The sequence below is a fragment of the Rhamphochromis sp. 'chilingali' genome, assembly GCF_963969265.1.
Source record: "Rhamphochromis sp. 'chilingali' genome assembly, chromosome: 8".
Lineage (NCBI taxonomy): Eukaryota > Metazoa > Chordata > Actinopteri > Cichliformes > Cichlidae > Rhamphochromis > Rhamphochromis sp. 'chilingali'.
The window spans coordinates 35,437,660-35,464,958 of NC_137935.1; the positions used below are offsets into that span (position 1 = coordinate 35,437,660).

Below are 27,299 nucleotides of genomic sequence, written 5' to 3' on the forward strand. Positions count from 1 at the left end.
TAGAAATTCTTCAATTGGTGTGGGGTTGGCAATGTTTCCCTAGCTCTCGAGTGTTGTCAAAAAGGACCTTAGTTGTAGGTGTCTATAGAAATCTGTCCTGGGGAGATTAAATTCATTCTTCAGATGTTCAAATGTCTTAAAGTTCCCTTGTTCCAATAGTTGATGTTCACATTTCAGTCCATTATATGCCCACTTTTAAATGCAGTATCCAAATACTGCATTTAAAAAGTGGACAGGGAAAAGGGTTTCATAGATCCAATGCTTGATAGTGATGAATGATACTTTTGTGGTCCCAGTGCTGACTGAATTTTGTTCCAAAACTCTAATGTATTTTTTTTCTCCAGATTGCCATTTATTTTACGAGACTATCTAGAAAAGGAAGTGTTTCCATTGGTTCAGGATATTTTCTATTTTCTATATTGAGCCAGCAAGTATGAATATCACTTGGCAGCCATGTCAGCAAAGGTTTTATTTGTGCAGCCCAGTAGTAATGTATAAAATTAGGAACATTAATACCCCCCCTTATCTTAAACAACTGCAGGGTCTTGAGTCTAATTCTACGCTGCTGTTTATCCCATATGAAGTTAGAAGTTATTTTGTCCAGCTTATCAAGCATTGTCGTTTGGATTTTCAACTGGTATCATCTGTAAAATAAATAGAATAGTCTGGGCAGAACATTCAACTCAGCTCATTCGGGACAGGAGAATAGACCACTGCTCTCAATCATTGCTGATACGTTGAATTATTTTATTAGAATTTTTCTCAAACAAGTGGTCCAAAGGTATGGGAATGAAAATTCCTAAGTATTGTTAAGGGTTCAAATATTGAGAAGGGATACAGGAGGGTTGGTCAAACGATGATTTTAATGAACACACGTGTGGGAGATGAACACTGTACGCAGACAGCATCAATCTCTCCCTAACAATACACAAGCAGCTGTTTTATACCATTAGGGTTTACCTTTATGACGCCCCCTCATGCGTCAAGCAGATACAATACATGCATAAGTTTCAAAACCACAATGACTTTTAACACAGTTTGAAAAAACAACATCGCCTCGTCTCCATCCCAGGTGTCTTCCTGTCGCTGCCGGAGGCTCGCTTATCGTCTGGAACATCAGGCACACATTCTGCAACAAACTGTTCTTTTGCAGGCACAATTTTGCAGTCACAAGCAACATATTTTGAGGGATTCTAAGTGTGTGTGTGTTTGTGTCGACCTGAAATGCACTCAGTTTCACCTCTCACCTCACCAGCTAAATCTTGTAACCTTTCCACCAGACAGAAGGCCAGCACGTACACAACTGAAACTATATGTGTAATGTATTGAATAAATGTTTTAATCAAGTGATACTACTTAAAACTTCATAAAAGAATATAAAAGAATAAAAGATAACAATGAATAACCTGGTTATTCAAATAGCCTCATCCAGACAGCGCATGTGTCACAAAAATCAACACACTGCTTCAGAAACACTGTGCCTGTGTCTGAACAGAGTCGTATGATCAATGACATCTGAAGCTTCATTCGGCATGTCGCTGCTTCAGTACCTAATTCAATGGTTTGTAAGGAACTGAATCACTGGCAGGGCTTGTGCTGTGTTTTGGTGGCGATTTGTGCGCAAGAGAGTGAACTAGTGTACAACATAATGAGAGTCATGGAGCCATCGAGGAAGAGAGGACCTACCTACTCCTAAATAAAAGCCAGTTCACAACCTATTTGGTCCACTGGTCTAAAATGTAGAAAGAAATACACTATACATATAGTGATGGTTATAATTATATAAGTAGTAGTATATTATATATATAAACGTACCTTAATTACATAATCATGCGGAGGAGCTCCCACAGCACAACAATACTCTAAATCTATTATAACATTGTGTTGTACATTATTATGTACAGTGTATATTTTATTTGTCTTAATAAAAAAAACACCAAGACGTCCCAATCAAAGGGAGAACACACCATAACATATTTAAACAAGAAAGGTTTATTTGTTAAAATAATTTCTTAATAAATTAGACAGAATGTCTTTGGCGTGGCGTTTTCAGTGGGAGAAACGTTTCGTTGCTCATCCAAGTGACTTCTTCAGTCTTAGCTGACTGCAGGTTTCCACATTCTTATAAACAGTACACTTGCACAATGACTGAAACTAGCCCACTGAATGAACAATGGGCTGTGAGGTTCTTTCAACCAGTATCCAGGTTTAAGGACCAAAGCACAACATTCTGAATCTAATCAAAGAACATGTCAGCATCTCCAAAAGAGTAAGGTGAGGAGTAACCCACATAGCAAAATTGGTATGGCCCGGATCTGGCTCACACAATGTGCTTACACATGGCCCACATACTGCAAAGAATGACGGCCCTTTGGTGGCCCAGATCTGGTTTGCCAGAGGTGGCCCACACATGGGCCAGCACAAGGCCAGTTGCAGACATACTGCTGGGGCCCTGTGCTGGCCCAGAACAGTTTCAGCTCTGGCCCCAGATGTCAGCCTAATGTGTACCTTAATCAAGCCATGTAATAACAACATGTGCCGGAACATAATAGTGCAAAAATAACATGACAAAACTCTGTTCAGACAATGAATGGACTGATTCTTACAAAGCACTTTTCTACTCTCCCAGATTACTCAAAGTGTTCTATACAACATGCCACATTCACCCACTTTCTCTAAACTGAGTGCTTCCTAACTACATTCATACACATTCACACTCTTGACATGCAGACTGGAGGAGCCAGGGATTGAACCACTAACCTTCCGATCAGTAGGTGACCTACTCTACCTCCTGAGCTATAGCCACCCAGTGCGAAACATGAGATAAAATGTACACTCACAAACCTGTCAAACCTGCATTTGAAACGTTGGCTACCATTGCAGTATAGTATTGTAACATGGCATTTGGGTCTTCTAACTAAAATAGGAAAAGAGGAACATAAATAGTGCCATCATTGCCAGGCCTGGCCCACATCTGGTTGACATACACCCTGCCATGACACCAGTCAGTCAGAAGTGCCAACTTGATGCCGGATCCAGGCCAGACCTGTTTTCAATGAGCCTGGGCCACATAAACCAAACCGTAATCGGGCCAGATGTGGCATGCCATCACATAGACAGTGCCACCTATGCCAGGCCTGGCCCATATCTGGATGACATACCACTTACCATGCCAGAAGTCAGCCAGCAGTGGCAGCTAGACACCAGATCCGGGCCAGACCTGTCTGCTATGTGGGAACACTCTGGAGTAAAAAACGTGAGTGCTTCCTCTTGTTACCCTCCATTAGTGAGAGTGCTTCTCTTTCGACTCTTCTTTCAAATCTTTGCAGTTACCAATAAACCTGTGACTGAATTTTGTTGTCTTTTCTAAAACTGATAAAATATGAGGAATTCTTCTCATCTGCTCAGCTTAATTTTTTGTTGTGATTTTTAATATAAAGGGATCATGAACTCTGAATACAGGCTGCTCTTGGACATACCATCATAACATCATGATAGGCAAGTTTAGACTCTTTTTGGGTGTGCTCAAGCATGCTATATAGGGTCAAAAGCATTAGCTGATGTAGCTAATTTTAACCTTTAATCCACTAGTGTGCTGGGATATTGCGAGTTGCCAGCCAAGGAGCTGATGAACTTTACTATTAATAGTTTGTTACAAATTTCTATTCCTATTCTGGTCAAATTGGGCTTCAGTGTTTGTTTACTGTACAGCTCCAGATCCAGGTGGCAGCAAGTCAGAATGTTGTTATCTATGTATGTCAGCAGCAACCTGTATTCAGTTTGAATATTGCTATAAACTGATATGGATCAGTTTATCTTTTATTCACTGCAACATTTAACATTTGGGTGATGGCACAAAGACTGAGAGAGAGGAGGATAGAGAGGGAGTAGGGTGAAGACAGCAAAGAGAGAGAGCAAAAAGAAACAGGTAAGAGTGGACAATGTAGTCACATTCACCAAAAATTATAAAGCTGTAGCTTCATTTTTTACCCACATTTATTAATGATGATTTCACGTATCTAAGTAGTGGGTTGTACTGTTGTTGATTATTTGGAACACCAACCTGCTGTTATAGTAATTATAAGATTATATTTTTATCATTTTCCAACAAATACAATTCCAGGAATATGGAGAGAGACACACAGAGTCAGAGGGAACAGACTACAAATCTGTTCTCCACTCGTGAAATTAGGGTACATGATGCTTTGTGCTGAGTCTGCATAACAAAGGGAGCATTTGTATGAATTCAAAAACATATAAAACAACTCTATTACAAGTTTGCTTCACGTACAAGGTCTATGCAGGGATTTTCCATTGTTTATACTATGTAATGCTACTTTAAGTGCTTGGTGACTCAGTGAGCTGGCTCTATGTGATTAAGAAACTGAAATAGTGCCTCTTTAATGACTGAGCCTTTGCCTCAGTTTGGATCCATGCTAAAATGGGTGGATTAGATTGAAATCTCTCACAATTCACTCTGAATTATTCTTAGAGGAACTCATTTCCTTTTGAAGGTGACATTGTGATGTTAATCAAAATGAGTTAAGGTTTGCAAGTGTGAAAAAGGTTGATGACATTTGCAAACAGCATGTCCATTACTAATAAATAAAGGCACTGCATGCATGACTGGGAGCTGACCCCCCCCCCCCCCCCCCCCCCCCCCCCCAAAAAAAAAGGTTTAAACCTAGAATTGCCCGCGCTCTCCAAACATCATCTTACTTGGTTTATTTTTCACCTGAGTGTTTAAATAAAAGCTTATAGTAAAGGTAGTGCATATTTTATTTATCACAGATTTTACATTGGATGCCCTTCCTGATGCAACCCTCCTGTTTATCCAGCCTTGATAAACCAGCACTAGAAGTACACTAGCTTGGTTTGCATTTCATTCCAGTCTGAAAGAGATCTTTCTGTTCCTGTTTACTAACCTGAATCTACAGTGGATTCATTCTTTTCAGCATCCTTATTATATTTATTAATTTTACAGTAATCTTCATTTAGTAAACTGACATTCAGTTTCCAATATTCTGTTTTTATTCAGCTCTATATAGAACCTTGTCTCCCCAGTGTTTAGTCCAAAAAGTGTCTCGTGCATCAGAAGAATCAGTCCTGGCTCCTGAATCCACTGGCTCAGCAGCTGCTAACCCGTAATCTTCAGTAGTTTTAATGTTATTGCACTGTTTTACATTCATACATGCAGGAGTTTACACATCGACACAAATCTACCTTTCACTGGTGTTTCTATGGGGACCCCAGAAAGGACAGTTTGCCAGCCAGCCTTGTGTGTTGAGAATGGGGCCACATCCTCTCGCTCTGATCCCAGTCCTCCAGTTTGTTTGTTTTTATATCGCCTTACCCGCTAACGTTCTCCATGCTGTGAAGAAAAATGACAATTACCCTCTAGAACATCAACGAGTTATGTCATAATGATCTTCATATTACATGCTTTCATGTCAGTGACTCCAAAACAGCAAGCTCGTGTGACTGTATTCTTTCCTTGTGGGTGTGTTTTGATGTAGCAGCAGGTCTGTATCACTCACCTGAGTGCAGGTAGCGCCGCTTCACATACAACAGCAGGATCATAACAGAGCCCACAGCGAGGTACAACATCCAGTTTGTTGGCTCTGAAACAGAACACACATCAAGCTCTGCTCCTCCCAGATGCTAGCTCCTAGTATTACACTGAGACTCACCTTCCACAATCAGGGTGAAGCTCTTTGTGATGGGCACTTTCAGGGACTGATGGGAAACGCTGCATGTGAACCTTTTCCCAGAGTCCCTGAGCGAAGCCTGGAGGTAGAAGAAGCCCGACAACGAGAAGGTCATGTCCCGATTTTCTTTGTGGTAGGAAAGGAAGACATTCTCCAGTGACCTGGGATGTGGAGCGTCCAACATGACTGGATCCTGCTCGTACCAAATTATCTCCACATCCCGAGGGTAGTAGCTGTTTGCCCCACACACAATCTTCCTCTTGTTACCCTCCACTAGTGAGAGACTGGGTCCCACATTGAGGGAGACATGGGGAGGCTCTGAGGAAAGCAAAAAACATTACTTTAAAAGCTGAAACGAACAGTGGCTTTTCTGCTGACTTTCTATATTTCTAAGTTCTAAAAAACACATCCACACCATACGACTTTTATCACATAAGATGAGAATGAACACTTTAAGAGCCTGATTTGCTTTTTTTTTTTTAAAAAAAGAAAAAAAGACTGAATAAAAAAAAAAAAGAGTTAAAAAATTTTTTTGTCAGCATTTACAAAGATACTTTTACATGCTATTTTGTCCTATTCAGGAGACATGGTTTTGCAGACATGTTCATGTGCAGCCCTCCAACAGCATGTAGCCTGATGGCGATGACGCTATGCTGATAATGCTGAAAAGTGGGCGTGAACAGCAGAGTGAGTGACAGCAGGCATGCAACAGGAAACAGCGACGGACTGGTTCTACCACATATTTTTGACGTTGCTCCTGATAGCAGCAAACTCCAGCAAACTTTAAACAGTAATAATAAGAGTATTTATGGTTGTCACACTATGCTGTACACATCACAAACAGCTTTTTCACAGTCCACCTTAAACTCCATCAGTAAATGTGGTTGAAAGCATATAAGCACAATTTAGTATTAGTACTTTTGTCCATGGCCTATGAACTCTCTGACTGTTTTCCTCACCTTCAATCTGCAGATTTATATCCACCCTGCCGAATAGTGGATTCACGGACACTGAACAAATGTAGGTCCCTTCACTGCTTATCATGGTGGAGGCGAGGGTGTAGGAGGCATCTCCGGCTGCAAAGGCACGTAGTCCAACACCACTTCCTTGGGTCTGTCCTGTGCGCCTGTTGTAACTGAAGAGCTTGGTCCTCTCACCGTGGTGCTGCTTGTGCCACTCCACAGTGACCTTTGCACCTTTGTGGTCGACATCAAACTGGCAGTGGAGCTTTTGCTGGAACTTCAGGCGTGCTTTAACTGAGGGAGTCTGTGTTTTGATGACCATGGCGACTGTGGAAAAGTGTGACAAACATGAACACATGCGAGTTGTTAAGCACATTTCTCAATACAAGTGTCCAATAACAGTGTAGGAGCCATGGGAAAGGCCATATTTCATTTGTGTATTGAAAGTTGAAGATGAACCCTAAGTGGTGCAACATTTCTTAAATCTGAAATGTGACACCTCTGGCAATCCCTAATTCTAGGCCATTACGGCTGAAGATTCCTGGTTAGCTGGGTACATATACCACTCAGTTAACAAACCACCTGGGTACAGCCTACTGTGCATATAGCTTAACACAAGGATCCTTACCTCTTATCTGTGTACATGTGTTTATTTGTCTCATCCATGTAATCATTAACACCAACTGGCTGATATTAGTTACACAGACACAGGTTCCTGTTACATGCATGCAATCTTCCTCATTAACTCAGTACCATTGTTCCACATGATAACACTTTCTTATCTTTAATTAGCTTAAAAATTCCTGCACACGTTGAGGAAATCCAAAGCACCTGCCACAGATGCTCTTTGTTGTCATTAATGATGCATTCAACCACATCTTATAGGACAAATACACATTTGTTCTGGGACGCACTCTCTCTCAAACAAATACTAATATTTCTAGGTTATGTGCTGGTGTAATACATTTTGTAGATATGTAAATATGTCATCGGGTGAGACTGCTGATGTCTAACTTTGATTGTAGTTCTTCATTTAATTATTAATCAGACTGACCAAATCAATGTATTTTATGAGAAGAATTAAGTACATTTTTATTATTTCATTATTTTAATTATTTTATGAACATTTTATTATTTGTTTTAATGGATGGTTAGTCATTTGTAATCAAGTTAATTGTTTTATTTTCCTTCAGTCAAAGTTTGTTCCCATAATATTTATATTTTCTTCCTTTATGGGGTCTGGCACAGCAATACTAACGACTAGTCATAACTCCAACAAAAAACAAACTTTTAAGACAAATATATTCAGTTTTAGTCTGAAATCCTCATATGTTCAGTTTACCTGTGGTGGTGAGTACCTCTCTGTTAGGGATGGGGGGCCATTTGTGGTAGTCTGGCCGTCCTGGGGGAGGCTGGTCGAAGGGGCGCCTGAGGAAGCTGGTGATGGTGAAGAGGCCCCTGCTGTGTCTGAGGATGCAGGTAAACCAGTGGTTGTACTCATGGGCACCGAGGACAGGCCAGCGGACGTAACCGCCCTCTGTGCTGTATCTGTGCAGCTCACACTTCAGCTGCTCTGCCTCCACCCCCTCCACATACTGCAGCAGATCCAACTTTGATCCTAGAAGACAATAAAATAAACTCTAACACACTGTTGTTGTTGTTGTTCATGTTGTTTTCAGCCTTCTCCTCATGCAGGCTGCAGTAACTCACTGGTGATCAGGAAAGTGATGGCGTTTGGGTTAACAGGAGCATCTCCTTTCTGACCAAACTGAAGTATAGCCTCTCTGTGGATGAGCTGAGTCTCTGTGTGGTTGTCCTTATTCAAAAACACACGCTCATCAATGAAGTAGCAGGGCAGCCACAGGATCTGATGGACACTCCACACACCTGAATGACACACACGGGCATAGAAGATCAAACAGTGTTAAGTTCATGTGGTAGCCTGTAGTGCCGATACTTGTTGCTGACCTACACACAAGCTGTAATCTGTGACAATAACTCACCTGCACTTAGAGACCAGTAAATAAATATCGTGAATATTAAACTCATGATTCTTCCCCGGTGCCCTCCACGGTCATACCCCTTGCTGCGCGATTGTCACAGGAAGTTTGTCGGGATACTTTCACTTTCACTCTGCAGGGGTGAATGCTGTGCAGAACAGGATAACGAGCTGCTCACAGAAGAAAATAACAAAAAAGAAAAAATCTAGAATATTTGCTGTTAAATTGCGTTAATTTCCCCGGATAGCCTGTACAGGTGTCCTAATTATTTTATTGTCAGTCATTATGAGGATGACTGTGTGTCCTGTGTAAACTACTGTCTGTGCTGTGTCATACATAAAAGCTGGATTTTTACCGATTCGTTTTCCCACAAAGATCTATTGTAAATTCACGGCGAATAGTTTTGTTTTTGTCTTTTGTTTTTTTTTTTTGGTGGGGGGTGTCTTTTTTTGTTTTTTAACTGTATTAAACTTGCAGTACCTTTGTTGTCCTGAAGTGTCGCTGTGAAAACTGACCGCATGAAAATACCAGATCAATAGAGAGAAGTCCTGAAATTCAACACACGTCGTACAAGAGAACTTTTCCACCCAATTTTATTAATGAACAATAGCAATACGAACAGATGAGGCGCTTATCCACCAAACAAAAATAAATTATACTAAGGCTGAGTGTTTAGGAGACATATCAAGAGACATATCAAATACAATAAATATTAAAAATATTAATTAACATGAAAAAAGCATAAGCATTAAAAAAAAGTTCCTAAAGAAAAAAAGAGTCCTGATACCAAAGCCCCAAAACATATTCCATACTGTTTTATTGAATCCTGTTGGACTGTAACCAACTCCTCCTGTGATTCCAGAAAGCCAGTGTGGAAAAAGCAGACAATCCACACTTTCTATATCATCTTCACAGAATACTCAGGTGGTCATATCCAAGTAAAACCAACTAAAGCCTGAATGATTATTTTGTTGGTAAATTCATTTACAATTTTGAATTTCTCTTCTTTCCCTTTGGGAGGAAGAGGAAGTGAAATATGCTTACTCCTTGTTACATGAACCTCCTCAGCCTCAAATTCCTTCAAAATAAAAGAAGATTAGACTTTCTGCAACTGAATGCTTCTAAAAACCTTTTGTACATTTATCATCACAAAAGTCAATTGCTGCTATGCAGAGCTGTCTGAGTCCAGGAGAAGTCTCGGAGTACACAATGTCTTCTTTATCCATCCATCTTGAAGGCAGTGGGATAAGTTTTTATCTCATCTCAGAAGGATGGTTTGTCCAGTTTAACCTATGCAGCATTCTCTTTTCCAATGTCTCAAAGTGATTTAAGATATAGATAATGCAATTATCTATATCTTGTTTAATTTAGTAAACAAATTTTGTTATACAAAGAAAATAAATGTGGTTAAAAATGTTGATGCATTTGGTATAAATGCAACTGAATTTGGAGTTTATGGATTGCGTGTTCAAGCTTCTTTCCAAATCCAAAGTAGTGCAAAGTTTTCATTTGAAAAAGATGTCTGACATCATCAAATGCACTACAAAAATATAAGAATACAATATATCCATGCTCTTGAATTAAATAGGCTTCCATCAGTACAATCTGACATCAGTCCAGTGTTATTACAACTGACCATCTGTTCTAAAATAGCTGTGAGCTGGTATGTCCCTGTATATTTCTTTGAAGCCATCATCAGGATCACTGAATTCAGATCCTCAGTTTTCAGCTCTGATTCACATAATCTTTGAAAGAGTCCTGAGTATACAGGATAACATCCTGAATCCAAAAGAGTAATCTGTGGAGCATAAACTGTAATAAAAAGTAACTACTTATTTGTTAGTACTTCAGAAAACTATTTGCCAACAGACTTGTGATTGACTTACATTGGATGTCTCAATCACTGATATCTAAATTAATAAAACATGACGAACTCTTCATACCTGATAAAAAAGAAGCCATCAAACTTTTGCCCTTTTGCAAACTAAAAAAAGGGCCTCTCTTAAAAAGCCCTGAAATTTAATGACCCAAACAAAACTGTAATGTTTACCATGAATTTTAACAAAGAAAAATAAAATAAAATACAACACTTGTTCAAGTCAACCAGTTCACTAGCTGGTAACCCATCATTTTAAGCAGAGTTGTAATGCACTGCCTCACTGTCACACATGGAATGCAGGAGTTCACCAGCCCTCAGTCCGTCGATGTATCTGTGAAGACTCTGAAGGAAGACTCGTTTAGCAGCTCACCTCTCTTATTCAGTCTGTGGCCACAACCTCTTCCTTTCTTCCTTTCAATTCAATTCCATTTTATTTGTACAACACCAAAACAACAGTCATCTCAAGGTGCTTGCCATTCCCTTTTTTGTTTTTTGTTTTTATATCACCTTACCTGCACCAACTTTCTCCACACTGTGGAGGGAAAAAAAACAATAATTACTTTAAAGAACTTCAGCATCTCACATGTGATACAACAAGTCCCAAAAGAGCTGGGACAGTGTATGAAATCTGAATAAAAGCAGAATATAATGCTTTACACATCTCATGATCCCATATCTTATTCACAAACATTGAAAACATATCAAATGTTAAAACTGATAAAATGGAAAATTTAAAGAAACACAAATAATTCATTTTGATTTTAATGGCTTATTTATTGTGAGGGTCCCAGGGGGCTGGAGTCTGTCACACCTACTGCAAGGTGAGAGGCGGGGTACACCCCGGACAGGCTGCCTGTCTGTCACAGGGCTAACACAGAGAGACATACAACCTTTCATGGGTAATTTAGAATTACCACTTAACTCAACCCCAATAACTGTATGTCTTTGGACTGAGGATAGGCTCCAGATACCCTGCAACCCTGATAAGGATAAATGTAAGAGAATGGGTGGACGGAATTTGATGGCAGTAACTCTATGGTGTAGAGCTGTGTATTGAGTGTATCAAACCCAAATGCAGAAATCAGGATTCGGGAGTGAACTGATAAGGCTGGGACATAAAGGAAAAAAAATAAAAAAATCAGGAATGATGACACCACAGGCTTTAAACCATACACAAGCACAGGAGACAAACAACGCCTAACATACAACATGAAGTACCTAAACATGGAATTACAAAGAGGAAAGGAACACAACCTAATGAGCCCAGAGAAGTAAAACTAAGGCCTCAAACTAGAAACACTACACAATTATCAGTAAACTAACACAAGGAGCAAGTGCCACAATACCGAAATGAGATTAGGTCTGATACAAGAACACAACAGAGGCAGGAACACATAACAAACTAAATGGATACAAAATAGACTAAAAACCCAGAAGGGAACTAGATCAGAAAAACAACTTTTCCCCCCATTAAACCTGTCCTGCCTCGCAGCTTTTGTAATCCGAATTATTAGCTGACTCCCATGTTGTGCCAAACATATTTCGCTTTTCCAAGATGAGCGCCATAAAATCTCTATATGCTCCTCCATTTTGTGTGTTTCTGTATTCGTTTCTGTATTCATTTCTATTAGTGTTATTTCAGTTATTACAGTGTAATATGACCATTTCTAAGCTAACAGGCAGGAGAAAAAAAAGCAAGTGGGAGAAAATAGGAGAAAATATCAAAGATAAAAGGATAGAGCACAAATAGAAAAGCACCACCTGCTGCACCTGTAGTCCCAGAACTGCCTGGAAGGTGGCAACTCCATAAACACTAATGCACCTCTAATCTATCAGAGATGCAGGCTTTTGAACTTCCCTGATAACAAGTCTGGGAACTTGTTTTTTCCAAAAAGAATTTCTCTGTCATGGTCAATGGGAACACTAGCCGGGGAGCATTCAGGTTGCCTCGGTGGCCACGCCCTTGGGTTGGGCCATCAGTATCGCACCTGTATTCCATCCCTGGCAATTACTCCAAAACTATTTCACTTACCGTGGATGGCTGCTCCACGCCAGTCCTTTATTCACTCTTAGTTAACTTGGCTCTCTTAACCTCTGTGTTTATTCAAGTATTGAATATTGACTCTGATTGTAACCCACAGCATTCTTAATCTGGTTTAGTTTTAACTCTCTGTTTTCCTGCACACAAGTAATTGTTCCCTTTCTGTTGCAGCTTCCCACAGTCCCCATCACGGATTCTCAGGGCATTTCAGTTCCCGGTTTCCTCGACTTGAGTTATATTCTCGTTCCCCTGGTTGTTCCTGATCATTTATGTTAAAGAAATAAATCTGTACATAGTTCCTGTGAATTTTGTATCAAGTCTGCGTTTGGGTCCCTACTGAGTGTGAACCTTGGTTCATGACTTTCTCATTTTGATTCATCTGACCACAGAACATCTTTTTTCCTTTAGCTTCAGTCCATTTTTCATAAGCTTTGGTTAACACAGTGGTTCCCAAACTTTTTTTGCTAGGACCCCCTTTGTTTTACAAGACAAATGTTGCCCTCCCATCCCCGCCATCCTCCAACCACACACACCCATATTTTGTTCCATTGCGGTTTATTTCACGCCTCAAACATTTAGTAAACAATTAAGCAAATAAAAGTAATCTGCAATAAATTACAGGTAGTAATAAAATAAACGACTAACTCCTTTACGATACGTCCACACCTACACGGGTATTTTTGAAAACGCAGCTGTTTCGTCCACACATAAACGGCGTTCAAGTCACCGAAAACTGAGATTTTTTAAAACTCCTTTTTTGCGTTTACGTGTGGACGAGGAATACAGAGTTCGTCACGCAACGTCAAAGGTATGTGCCTAATTTCACGTCACACTGTGCGCCACGTTATTGTTTACATGAGATGAATTGCAGAATCGCAGATAGAGACAAAATACTGTTAATCTGACTATCTTCAGTTTTTACACGCTTACATATACACACACAGTTACTGTCCCTCCATTTAGAAAGGCAGAGGCGTCACGGTGTGATTATTTTACGTGTAGTTGTTTTTTTCCTGTGTAATAATATTCAACATTGCTATCAATACATTTTTCAAAAAATGCCTCTCTGTGCAAAATGGGTTCAAAAACATAAACAGCTGTAGGATACTGTTTGTCCGCGATTTGAACCGGGGGAACAAATCGTGGCAGGATGAGCCTGATATTATTTTTATCCCGCTGTAACTTTACTGTATAAAGAGCTAACATCTCCGAAATGTCAGGAGTAGTTAGTCATTACAATAAGTGTTTGTGAACTAAAACTCAAGAATGTGGGATACTGTTTGTCCGTGATTTGGAGAGCCCAGCGCTGCTCCCGACAAAGGGAAAACCAATTATGCAGGGGAGACCAACCTCGGCACTTGTGCAGGTGAAACCAAAGGGAAAATATGCTTCACCATATTTTCTAGTCTTTGGCTTAGAATGAAGTTGGTTTGGAAATATATTCAGCAATGCGATGCTTCATCTCCTGCTTTGCGTTTGTGTGGGCGCCCTGTGCTAGCAGTTTCCAAGTGTTTTGGGTTTTATTTTCCCCTTTTCATATTTCATATTTCCCCCCCTTGCAATGGCTCCGCGCTCCCCTCTAGGGGGCGGGCCCCACACTTTGGGAAGCTCTGGGTTAACAGAAGTTCATATTTAGATTCTTCTTTGTGTGACAGAGCTTCAACCTGCATTTGTGGATGTGACCTGTATTCACAGACACTCACTTGTAGAGGCGTTCGTGAGCTTTGCATTGATTTCCATGACAGAATCCCTGTTTTTAAAGCATGGCCCAATTCTGATTGGATATTCTGCCTTGTCTATCGTCTGTTGCCTTTCATTTGCCAGGTGGCATATTATTTGATTAACTATCAAATTTAATGCTTCAATGCAACTATTTAAAAAAGAAATTGACCTTGTCCCTTAGACACATTCTCTGAACCTTTTGATGATATTATGTACAGGAAACTATGACATGTTTAAAGTTTGCAATTTTATGGAACATTATTCTGAAATTGTCAAACAATTCTTAGACACTTCTGGGAAGCTCTGCCCCTCTGAGATGCTCTTTTTATACCCAGTCATGTTACTGACTCCAAAAATGTTTCTCCCGCTTTTTTTCAGTACTGCAGACTTTTCCAGACTTTTCTTGCCCAGCACCAACATTTTTTTCTGATATGTTGCTGTCATCAAATTCAATAGTCTAGTATTTTTCTCCGTAAGTTTTGTCACTTTAGTCTTTTTACATGTTTTCCATTTTCTTTTAAATTCCAAATCATCGATTCTGTTTATTTATCTATATTAATAACTATTTTCTGTAGAATAAATATCATTTTCTCTAATATATGTTATTTATATTATTTTCTTTACATTTTACACACAACTTTGCAACTTTTTTAAAATTGGGGTTGAACATGCTTTATATGTCAGTTGATCCCAAACAGCAAGCACGTGCTCCTCAGGTGTGATTTAGCTGGAATTCTGTATCACTCACCTGAGTGCAGGTAGCGCCGCTTCACATACAACAGCAGGATCACAACAGAGCCCACAACGAGGTACAAAATCCAGTTTGTTGGCTCTGAAACAGAACACACATCAGGCTCTGCTCCTCCCAGCTGCTAGCTCCTAGTACTATACTATACTCATAACTTTTGCACTGTCCACTTCCTGCTGTGACAAAACAAATTTCCCACGTGTGGGACTAATAAAGGTTATCTTATCTTATCTTATCTTATACTGACACTCACCTTCCACAATCAGGGTGAAACTTTTTGTTATGGGCACTTTCAGGGACTGATGGGAGACGCTGCATGTGAACTTTTTCCCAGAGTCCCTGAGCGCAGCCTGGAGGTAGAAGACACCTGACAGCAAGAAGGTCATGTCCCCATTTACTTTGTGGCTGAACAGAACACTATGGTTTAGTGGCTTGGGATGTGGAGTGCCTGGATCCTCCTCGTACCAAATTATCTCCACATCCCGAGGGTAGTAGCCATTTGCCTCACACTTAACCATCAAGTCCTTGCCCTCCTGCAATAACAGGGTGGTTGCAACATTGAGGGAGACATGGGGAGACTCTGAGGAAAGGAGAGAGAAAAATAAATAATAATAGTAATTTCAATACCTAACAGCAGACATTTATTATAGTAACTGGGCTGTTTTATTTAATTCACTCGTTTTAATTTAATATTCTTTCAGGTCAAAACTGGTGACATTTAAAAGTTGAGATTTGGTCTGAGTTCCAGAATTCTAGGAAGTCAAATTTGGTAAGATGCATTTCAGGTTACACACTTAACAGAATAATTTTAAAAAAAAAAGTTTCTGACCACACTTAGTGGAGTGTAGTGGAGTAACAATCCAACAAATGGATTTAACAGTTCATTAAAACTGAGATTCTTAAAAGGGTGCTGTATATTGACAACATATAAAAAGTACCATATAAAGATTTCAAATATCATGTCACATTTGACCTCTTACATTTCCTTCAAGGTCAATAGATTGATCTGAAGGTCAAAGTAATAAAATGCTATAAAGAGCTATTTAAAAATAGGTTTCTTACTCTCATTGTTTGTACTGACAACATATACAGTACCAGTCAAAGGTTTGGACACAGCTTCTTATGGCAAGCACAACAGTCAATCATTACTTTAACAACTGAAGATCAGTCAGTCTGGAAAACTGCTAAAATTTTGAATGTATCCCCAAGTGCAGTCCCAAAAACCATCAAGCACTACGATGAAACTGGCTCACATGAGGACTGCCCCACAAAAGGAAGACGAAGAGTCACCTCTGCTGCTAAGGATAAATTCATCTGAGTCACCAGCCTCAGAAATCACAAGCTAACAGCACCTCAGATTAGAGCCCAGATAAATGCCACACAGATTTTCCAGTAGCAGACATCTCTACATGAACTGTTCAGTGAAGACTGTGAGAATGAGGCCTTTGTGGTCAAATAGCTGCTAAGAAAGCACCACTAAGGAAAAGCAGGCGAGGAGGTGTGATGGTGTGGGGGTGCTTTGCTGGTGACATGTTGGGGATTTATTCAAAATGGAAGGCACACTGAACCAGCATGGCTCCCACAGCATCCTGTAGCAACATGCCATCCCATCCGGTTTTCTATTAGTTGGACCATCATTTATTTTTCAACAGGACAATGACACCAAACACACCTCCAGGCTGTGTAAGGGCTATTTGACTGAGAAGGAGAGTGAGGAGTGCTGTGCCTGATGGCCTGGCCTCCACAGTCACCTGACCTAAACCCAACTGAGCTGGGTTGGGATGAGATGGACCACAGAGTGAAGGCAAAAGGGCCAAGGAGTGCTCAGCATCTCTGGAAATTCCTTCAAGACTGTTGGAAAACCATTTCAGGTGACTGCCTCATGAAGCTTATGGAGAGAATGCCATGAGTGTGCAAAGCAGTAATCAAAGCAAAGGGTGGCTATTTTAAAGAATCTAAAGTATATAAAATGTTTTGAGTTATTTCACGCTTTTTTGTTTACTGCATAATTCTATATGTGTTCATTCATAGTTTTGATTCCTTCAGTGAGAATCTACAATGTAAATAGTCATGAAAATAAACAAAAACCATTAAATGAGAAGGTGTGTCCAAACTTTTGACTGGTAGTATAGACATTTAGGGAATGATCCAATCCTATGTACCTTCAATCTGCAGATATATATCCACCTTGGTGAACAGTGGATACACGGACACTGAACAAATGTAGGTCCCTTCACTGATCATTGTGGTGGAGGCGAGGGTGTAAGAGGCATCTCCAGCCGCAAGGGCACGTAGTCCGACACCGCTCCCCTCAGTCTGTCCTGTGTGCCTGTTGTAACTGAAGAGCTTGGTCCTCTCACCAGGGCGGTGCCTATGCCACTCTACAGTGACCTTTGCACCCTTGTGGTCAACATCAAACTGGCAGTGGAGCTTTTGCTGGGACTTCAGGCGTGCTTTAACTGAGGGAGTCTGTGTTTTGATGACCATGGCGACTGTGGAAAAAGTGTGACAAACAACACAAGTGTCCTTTACTCAAACAGGTGACAACCACTTCCTGTATCTATGACATGACAATTATTTGGCCATCCACCATTCCAAGTCAATATAACTATAACTGTCTCTCTATTTCTACTCTAATCTCCAAGATACAAACACAGTTTCTTTTCAGCACTCTGTCCTTGAACTTCTGCCACTGCAACAGGCAGGCAATTAACAAACCCCTAGGAGATGGTCTGTATGGCTCAAAAGAAAAAAACTGAATCCTCATATGTGAGTTTACCTGCGGTGGTGAGTACCTCTTTGTCAGCGATGACAGACCAGTTGTGGTAGTCTGGCTGCCCTGGGGGAGGCTGGTCAGAGGGGTGTCTAAGGGTGCCAGCGACTGTGAAGCGGCCCCTGCTGTGTCTGAGGATGCAGGTAAACCAGTGGTTGTACTCCCGGGCACCGAGGACAGGCCAGCGGACGTAACCGCCCTCTGTGCTGTATCTGTGCAGCTCACACTTCAGCTGCTCTGCCTCCACCCCCTCCACATACTGCAGCAGATCCAACTTTGATCCTAGAAGACAATAAAATAAACACTAACACACTGTAGTTGTTTTTTCAGCCTTCTCCTCATGCAGGCTGCAGTAACTCACTGATGACCAGGAAAGTGATGGCGTTTGGGTTAACAGGAGCATCTCCTTTCTGACCAAACTGAAGTATAGCCTCTCTGGGGATGACCCGAGTCTCAGTGTGGTTGTCCTTGTTCAAATATAAACGCTCATCAATGAAGTAACAAGGCAGCCACAGGATCTGATGGACACTCCACACACCTGAATGACACGAATACATCAGTCAGACAGCATAGCCGTTGGAATTCATGCGGTAGACTAGAATATCTATAGTCACTGTTGACCTAACACGCACAAACTGACCTAAGCTAATCTGTGACAACGTGTTGCACTATAACTCACCTGCACTTAGATACAAATAAACAAAAATCCTCAAGATTAAAACCCTCATTCTTCTCCACTGTCGAACTCCTTGTTGTCCGATGTCCACACAAAGTTTCTCTTGACACTTTCACTTTCATTTCAAAGGAAAAAGAAAAAAGGAGTGCGATTTCTGGCGTGATGAGCAGCTCGAAAACATAACCTTTAAAAAAACATTAATCATAATCAAAAAAGTTAATAAAATCGAGAATATATGCTAGGAAGTTGCAAATAAATAAATAAATCAGGATACAATGTCCTAGTTCTTTTTACAGCGTTCCTGTTTTAATGTTAGACGTAACATTATTGTAGCTGCAGCCTATCCCAGCTGCCACGTGGCCAGAGGTCTGTCTGGTAGGTGCATATTTTACTTTATCCATTACCACACAAACGGACTCTAAACTGTGAGCGGTACCCGGTGTACTTGGAGTCACGGGGCAAATGTACTCCATATTTGATTCGAACTCAGGATTGCTGTAATGTGACTATGTGAACCACCGCACCACATAGTTTAATAAATAGTTCACAGGAGTTCATGAGGAGTCAACAGCTTGCAACAGGTGCTTTTGCTTTTGACTTTATATAAAACTCGTAGTATTGACTTTGCCCTGAGATGTCGCTGTGAGGGCATGACGACAGCAGCCTTACTAGTCTTTCCGGCACCAGAGCTGATGGACGAGAGTCATGTCACTTCCTGTTAATCTCGTTTCACTATTTAGTTCGCCTGAAAGTCCTCAAATAATAGCTGTGAATGTAGCGAAAGCACTCAAATAATTATTTCTCCATGCCCGATTTTAGGTCTAATAATCTACATCATACGTTATTTAGATATTGGGAGCGTAGTTAAACCACAACAAAACCTATCATGCATATGAGAACACGCTGCTTGTGGTGGTCGAAGGTTTTTGTTTTTTTTTGTTTTTTTTCGTACTTTAATTAAATTTATGCACATATTACAATCTCTCGTTGGGAGACAACATTAGTGCAACAACATCTTGAAAAGGTTGAATAAGAAACCAAACGAAATAGGAAAAAAAAAAGTGGTGGTCGAAGGTGATCACTGTCAGGAAGTTACTGTCAGACGTTTTCCGCGGCTGTGTTTCATGCCTGAAAGTAAAGTAGTCGATGCATTATGCGGCTCTTGGTGCTGTTTGTATTACACCGAAATGTTGGAAACCATAAAAATGTGAAAATGAAGCTACATCTATTAACTATTAAGGAAAATATTTAAAAACAAAACAAAAAACAATAACCAAAATTGTTTACCCAACAAAAATGACATTCTGGGGCTGAATAGAGCTCTATTCATTCTGCCATATGCTTAGAGCGCCCTCTATGAAACCGGAAATCCACAGAGTGGGAGTTCTTGATCATGAATACTCTCTGGTTGCACACGCTGACGCTAACAGCGGAAGCGCTTTATACGAAGTTTGTGTCACTCTGATAGAAACCTTTGCTGGGAGGTAGTATCGTGTTTGCTCTCTACTTCATTATACTCTGATGTAAAGTATTAGAGCTGTGGTACAGCTTATAGTTGGAACTAAAATTAGCAAACTAGCTTCTCAGCATCCAGGTCCACTCTGCAGCTTTGGCACTAATAATGAACAAAGGTAACCGTTACACTCCTCACGTTCCCATACAGAAATCACGAGTCACAATTTCTGTTTTGCTACAGTTAATGTTGCATGTGCAGATATTTTTCGCCATAATCAACCCCCACAAAATTAAACAGTATCAGCTTTAGCAGTTTAAGAGGTAATGCTGTTCTCTAACCGCTCTGCTGTATGTGTGTGAGAATGACAGAGCAGCGACATTTTTTTCTATATATATTTATATAGCTTGTATTCATTCTGTGTGGAACTGAAAAATAGACACCAATACCTTATTCTACAGAGTGTGGATGTTCATATACAAGATCACGATTTAAAATAATGAGATATAAGTAACCTCTCTGAGCTCAGGCTTCAGACCATGTTCCTTCCACTGTCAACTTAAGATGAACCAGAGTTGAACTTCAGCTTATCTCCAGTCAAAAGCCATTTTCAAAGTGGCATTTTTTGGTCTTAAGATCAACTGTGTTGTTTTTTGCGCAGCTTTGCCATTTTAGGCTAATTTAAGGAGCCGAGAGGACAGTTAAAAATTTTGAAAAAAATCCATTTCCTCTGGCAAATTTGAGTTTTGATGCCTTTTCTCTTGTTCTTTCAGACTCGACAGTGCTTCAGGGAGCTTTCCTCCTGGCTGATAAGCTGTGTTCCCCCTCATCTCTGTCCACCATTCAGAAAGCAGACTGGAGCCGGGTGGGACATGTGATCCTGGAAGCACTCAAAGAAATCTGCAGACAGGATGAAGTCAGTGACTGTCCCAACCCAGCAGCTGAGAGCTGGAAAAAGAGGATGGTTTGTGTTGTGTGGCTGAAGCTGCTGTGCAGAGAGGCTGAGGAGAACGTTGAGTTTGCTTGGAGGGAGAACCCTTTCTTCTCTCTCCAAAACAGCCTCCCTGAGGTCAGCCGTGTCGTCCTGCTGGAGCTGGTGAAGTCAGCAGCAGCTGCGGGTGTTTTTGCCAGTTTCCTCCTGCATCTTCCTCACGCTCAAATCTGTGCTGAGCTGGAAAGGCTGGTGGAACATGTGAGGAGCGATCCCATAGGGGAAGACGATGTCCGACTCCTTCTGGAGGTTTGGTGGGAGCTGTGGAAAGGCAGAGTGGAAGAGGAGGTTGGAGAAGAAGAGAGCATAGAGAAGATGTTTGCCAGCCAGCTTGCTCGCCTCTCCTCTGAGTCCTCCAGTCTGTCCCCTCAGGCTGCAAAGAGGTTAAAGTTAGACACGCCAAATTCAGCAGATATTCTGCACATTCTTCTTTACGCACTCAAAGACATGAAAGGTCACATATCCTCACCTGACCTCTGCTTTCAGGCCTTATCCATTTCCCTCGATGCTCTTTACACAACCTTCCTGATAGACCAAAACGTGGCGCTTCCAGCTAAAGAGAAGTTGGACTGTTTGTGTAAAATCCTCCGAGCCAGGGAGGAGAACATGGAGAAGCTGAGTCCTGAAATGATTCAGGAAGCTCTGAAAGACTTGCGTGCTTCTCACACACCTTCTCAGTTTAATCTGCGGCAGATGAAGCTGAGTGAAGCCCTGAGGATTATCACAGAGCTTGCACAGTTTTGGCAAAGCGGTGTTCTCAGTCAGTGTGACCACTCCAGCCCTAGTTACTCTGCTTTCCAGCTAGAACAAAGCATCCAGAGGGTCCTGGCTTCTCTAGAGGAAGCACCCGGAGCTGGTAGTGACGACTTTGAAGGAGAGAATGATACACTCAGAGGTGTGCTGAAGTCACTGTCCCTCCCTGCCGCAGAGAGCAGCCCTGAAGTGAGCGCAGAGGTTGCTGCTGTCATCATCACCCATCACCTGGAAGACTGTGAGGACTTTGCAGCGTTGTTTGCCAGCGAGCCATTATGGGCAGAACGTGCGGATCGCTGGCTCGACTGCCTGGAAAAAAACCAGGGGGCATTCCGGCAGCACAGCACCCTCATGAGCCTCGCCTCCACCCTAATGAGCAGACTCCATAGTGAGAGCGCTAATGTGAGGCAGTGTCACAAACTGCTGAAAATCACTTCAGGTATTTTCTCCACACTCACATTAGAAGACCAGAACAAAGCGTTGGCTGCCATGCTGAGATTATCCAGCAGGGGGTTCTTCGAGTGCTCTGTACCTGCTGCTCTAGCTGATGGGTTTGAACAGGAGCTCAACATGGCCTTCAACTGCATCATTCAGGGGGCGGGCGGAGCTTCAGTGGGAGCTTCACAGGGCAATCTGACTACGGCAGCCTCTCTAGTTGCAAGAGTGGCCTTTCAGAACCCCAAAGCCACTTTGAGGTCCTGCTGTCATTCGGCTGTTTTCAACAAAGGAGCTTTCTCTCTAATGGCTAAGATCCTGGAACAGCTGCCAGGACTCAGAGAGCAGAGGGGAAGAAGAGATGGAGGGAGGAAAAATGTGGTGTGCAGTTTACTTTGCAAGTGTTTACAGGACATGATCCAGACCAAGTCACTGTTAGCAACTGAAAAAGAACAGTTCCTCAAGTTTCTGGGTCTGCTCATGGAGCCCGTCACTTCAGCTGAGGGAGAAGGAAAGAGGGAAAGCGTTCTGTCACCTCAGGAAGTCGTGAAAACCTTTGTCCTGCCTAACCTCTCAGCTACAGGTGAATATCACATGTTTATGTTTACCACAACCTACATTAGCTATTTTATTAGCATTTTACAGTTGTGATCAAAAGTTTAGATCCACTCGTCATGGATATGAATGTCATGGTAAACGTGGTGCTTCCATCACGTCTGGGCTTTTAACATTTCCAGGGTGGAATGATTGTACAGCATACATGTGTGATGACTTTGAAAAAACCCAAACAAGAATTGGATTCACAGGTTTTAATTTATTTTCACTGATCCTGACAGGGTCAAAATTCTAAATGTTAAATGAAAAGGTTAAGTGTACCGTAGCATGTTGCATCTTCATCAGACACTTTTAGTAGTTACCAATAAGCATCTGGCATAATTCTTGGCAGAATTGATAGGTTATTCAAAATTATTGGTTTCCAGGCATAGACCACTAGAGTTGAGGTCTGGGCTTTAGGAAGGGAATTCCAGAAGGTTACGGTAACGTCAGCCTTCTTTATCCACGTTTCAACCATCTGACTGTTGATTTGAGCCACAGAGCATGATGCTACCACGACCATGCTTGACAGCAGGTACAGCATTCTTAGGTTTGAAAGCCTCTGCAGCTGCAAGTGTCAGTTAAGTGTGAAGATGTCGATTTTGGAACAGGGGCTTCTATATCGGCACCTTCTTGGTCCATGGCGATGTAAAAAAAAAAAACAACAACTCTTCACTGTGGACAGTGATGCTGCTGTTCCAGAAGTTTCCAGTTAAAGGCAGGCTTGATGGTCCCTGGGTTGTCCCTGAACCACTTTCATCTTATCTGAGATTGACTGTTTGTCTTTTCCAGAAATTGGAACAGCGGTTCAATTACAGTGTACTTGTTCTTACATACAGTTGTTTGAACTGGTGATCACAGAGTCTAGCTGCTGAAAGCTGGCTCCATTAAGTATCTGGAATGACCTTCCTAAAGTTCTGAACTGAACCCTGTTTAAAAGTTGTGCACTATGACCAACCAATTTAAATGAAATGTGTTTAAATTAAATACCAATTCTGCCAATAAGAGTGTTTAAATAGCAGCCAGAGTTAAGGCAGATGACTACTAAAAGCATCTGGTTAAAGTGTGGTTAAAGGCACATTTAATCAAATATTAGTAAGGTGCATGTATATATGAGAGCCTGTATGTTAAATCTTGGCCCTGTGTGCATCAAAGAAAATCTAAAATAAATTCAAACTTGCATTCAGACATGCACCCTATTTTTTTCTTTTTTTAAAGTCATTACAGATGGATGCTATACAAGCATTCCAGCCTAGAAAAGAAACAGGTTAAGGAAATCATGAAAAGTCACCCAAATCAACCTGACATGAGTGGATGGAAACCTCTGACCACAGCTGTAGATTCATTTTAAGTTACATTTGGCTAATCTACCTATAACCCAAGGCTGTCACATAAATGCATTGGGATGTAAAGTAAATTATTTGTCACTGATAGTTATTCTGTGGTTCTGCCAGCTCACTGTTCTGTGGATGCAGAGCTGAGTATCCAGCTTCTTCAGACTGCTTTGTCTGTGGACGTGCAGGAAGCAGCCACCACTCCTCACTGGGTGTTCGACTGCTCTCCTTTCCCCCTCCTCTACATGCTGGCCCAGCTACACAACCAGACTCTCAGGTTTGTATCATAAGTAAAGCTTTCCACTTTTTTATTTCTGAGCTGTTAAACCTTTATAGCGTTTAACATCATTTGATTTCAACTTAAACCCACCTGATCCCTCCTAGATGTTGGGAGCAACCACCAGACCACCACATCTGGTCCATGGATATGAAGGAGCTGCTGTTGTCAGTGCTGACCACTCTGGGGCAGGTGGTGGGTGCGGAGGTGGCAGCGGCCCCCAGCAGCTGGTCCCGAGCGCTGTTCTGGCTCCACAACAAGATGGAAGAGCTGGACTGGACGGTTCAGTTCCTGCTGAACCCTGTGTGGGGGGAGCACTTTAAAAATGAAGTGCCCTCCTCTCTACTTGCTGTGTGTGATCTACCTGAACAGGTATGTCCTACTGCGGAACCCGCCTACTCCTGAATTTCTTTGAAGAACAGTGTCAAGTATCAACATCCAATCTGTGAAAATGCAAACCCAGGTCTGGGTAAAACATAAATAAAACAGAATGAATTTATTTGCAAACATCTTAAACCCTCATTTTATTCAAAGTACAACACTCAACGTGTCAAATGTTTAAACTGAGAAAATGTACCTTTTTTTTAAAAAAAAAAAAAAAGAAGAAGAAGAAAAAAAATCTCCTTTTCAATTTGGAGGCAGAACTTTAAGACAAGGCCTTAAAAGACTGGAAAAGTCAGTGTTACTAAAACAAGTGGCTGATAACTAATTGGGTTAACTGGAAGCAAGTCAGTAACAATACAGAGTACAAAGAGCATCTTTGAGAGGCAGTGTTTCTCAGAAGTAAAAGATGGGCAGAGATATACCAGTCTGCAAAGAAATGTAATCGCAAAGATTTTGAGTATCTCATCATCTCTGGTACATAACTTCAAAAAAGTTCAAAGCATCTGGAGAAATCTCTGTGGCAGAGGACAGGCCCTCAGAAAGCAATGGATTAAAAAAAAAAACAGCCATGATTCCATCATAGAAATCAGGAACGCTTCCAGAAATCACTGTTTGTGAATATGATCCAGAAACACTGCCGTCTTCTCTGAGGCAAAGCTCATAAATGGATCGATAGATCCAAACTGTTCTGTGATCAGATAAATCAAAACTCGAAAGCCCTGAAAGGTCAAATTAACTGAAACTTTTTTTTAAAAAACAGAAAATAGAAAAACGCGTAAAAGCACACAAACCACAACTGAAGTGTTAATCAGGACACAATAATGTGATGGACCGGCTAGAGAAGTGACCAGAACCAAAACATGCACACGATCACACTGAGACATGCTTAAAAGAAGAGGACTCGTCAGAGAAGACGATGCAGGATAACACAAGATTCATATAAAACTGTAGATACTGTACATGTTTGCTATTAGCTGTTAAACAGCCATCTGTTATTATGTCCACAAAAACACTTCCATTTTTTTAATGATTTTTCTATTTGCTGGTGTTCTTTGACCTCTGCGGGCCACCGTAATGTACAAGTTTTAGGCTTTCAATCAGCAGATGCTGCTCAGCCTGTAGACCTTTAAGCCATTTTTGTAGCAGGCTGTAAACCAAATTTTTAATGCTGTAAATTTGGGCATTTTAACATTGAAATCTGGCTCACAGGCTCACTTTTTGAGAAAAAAAATATGTGATACTGTTATTTGTGTGGTTTCTCTAGAGCTGATTGTTTTTGCTCTGTTTGCATTGAACACTATGTCTGTCCTGTAGGAATGGTTGGGTGTGGACCTTCCCTCGTACGGTTTGGGCACAGGTCTTTTAGCCTGGATGGAGTGTTGCTCCATATCTGACTCTCTGCAGAGCACCATGCTGTCCTGTCTCACTCTGGACCAGCACAAACCTGACCACGTCAGCATGTTCAGCAAAGGCCTGCTAGTGGCTCTGACTCAGATGCTGCCCTGGTGCTCCGTCTCCCAGTGGAGCAGGCTGCTGAGAGGCCTCCGTGAGCTGATCACATCCAGCCGCCTTCACGTGCCTTTCTCTCTGGAGTACGTGGACTTTCTGCCCCTACTGGACCTGAGGAAGTTTTCATGTGAACTCCGCCTGTCAGTCCTCCTGCTTCGAGTCCTGCAGCTACTCTGCGGCTCCAGCTGCTCTGACTGGCTGTCGGCGAATGGCTGGGCACACGTAGGCAGGTTATACGCCCACGCTGTGAGGGACATGATGAATTCACTACGAGCCAAACTGCCTCTTCCTTCATCTGGTGCTTTTACTGCTTCTGCTTCAACTCCTCCTAAAACGCCAGCAACCACAGACTCAAATCCAACTCTCATATGTCCAAAGTCCAAAGAAGCCAGAGACACTCCTCTGATATCAAAGGATTCACAGAAGGAGACTGCTCCAAGCCAGGAAGTTCTTTTTGTTCTGAGCCAGCTCTTCTGCCATGTTCAGCACGTCCAGGTACGACTTCTTTACACCATTCTGTCTCTGATTGGCTAATTTTTTCCTCTTATAACCAAGCAGCATGTTTGCTCAAATTTAGTAATGCACTTGGATCAGCATGTGTTATATGCCATTGTATTTGACTGCTACAAAGTTCTCTCGGTGTGTTCTTTTCCTGAGTCAGGACTACAGGCTCACTGGTGAAATGTGTCTTCCCTTCAGGTGATGATGCCAGGAGGCCAATGTGAGCCTCTGTTCCTCTCTAGTCTGGAGATCCTCAGTCAGTACGAGGCCATTATGGCCGCCTTCCCAAACAGCTGCACCCCACTGGAGTGCGACAACACCCGCCACTTCTTCTCTACCATCTCAGACAACTTGGAGAACCTGGAGATGAAGGCTGTGCTGCAGCAGAAAATTGCTCAGCTCGTGTCCTCAGCAGCATTATGCACACACTGATCTATCTGCTGTTTCCCACTGAGCACTTTGAGTTTCCAAAAACTCAATCCTGAATATGCCTGCTGATTAACAACAGTGTAATGTTAAGGTCATGTTTAATATGAGCACCTCTCTAATAATCCGCTAA

General features: G+C 41.5%; 2 protein-coding genes and 1 pseudogene across 3 annotated transcripts; 1 reads left to right on the top strand and 2 right to left on the bottom strand.

Annotated features, from left to right (window-relative positions):
* Positions 1–4,730: 4,730 nt before the first annotated feature.
* Positions 4,731–8,777, bottom strand: LOC308400929 (tapasin-related protein-like). The gene is made up of 7 exons (XM_080888990.1): positions 8,674–8,777; positions 8,381–8,557; positions 8,013–8,288; positions 6,668–6,997; positions 5,691–6,026; positions 5,538–5,621; positions 4,731–5,371 (listed from the first exon to the last, which is right to left on the bottom strand). Exons 1-7 carry the CDS (start codon positions 8,717–8,719, stop codon positions 5,340–5,342), a joined length of 1,281 nt encoding a protein of 426 aa, XP_080745116.1. The 5' UTR covers positions 8,720–8,777; the 3' UTR covers positions 4,731–5,339.
* Positions 8,778–9,296: 519 nt separating this feature from the next.
* Positions 9,297–18,807, bottom strand: LOC308401208 (tapasin-related protein-like; annotated as a pseudogene). The gene is made up of 7 exons (XR_013974823.1): positions 18,513–18,807; positions 18,195–18,371; positions 17,840–18,115; positions 17,223–17,552; positions 15,314–15,640; positions 15,061–15,144; positions 9,297–11,081 (listed from the first exon to the last, which is right to left on the bottom strand). The product of XR_013974823.1 is annotated as a tapasin-related protein-like (transcript).
* Positions 18,808–19,929: 1,122 nt separating this feature from the next.
* gemin4 (gem (nuclear organelle) associated protein 4) lies at positions 19,930–27,213 on the top strand. The gene is made up of 6 exons (XM_080889586.1): positions 19,930–20,140; positions 20,736–22,724; positions 24,190–24,346; positions 24,454–24,718; positions 26,045–26,734; positions 26,939–27,213. Exons 1-6 carry the CDS (start codon positions 20,131–20,133, stop codon positions 27,170–27,172), a joined length of 3,345 nt encoding a protein of 1,114 aa, XP_080745712.1. The 5' UTR covers positions 19,930–20,130; the 3' UTR covers positions 27,173–27,213.
* Positions 27,214–27,299: the final 86 nt, after the last annotated feature.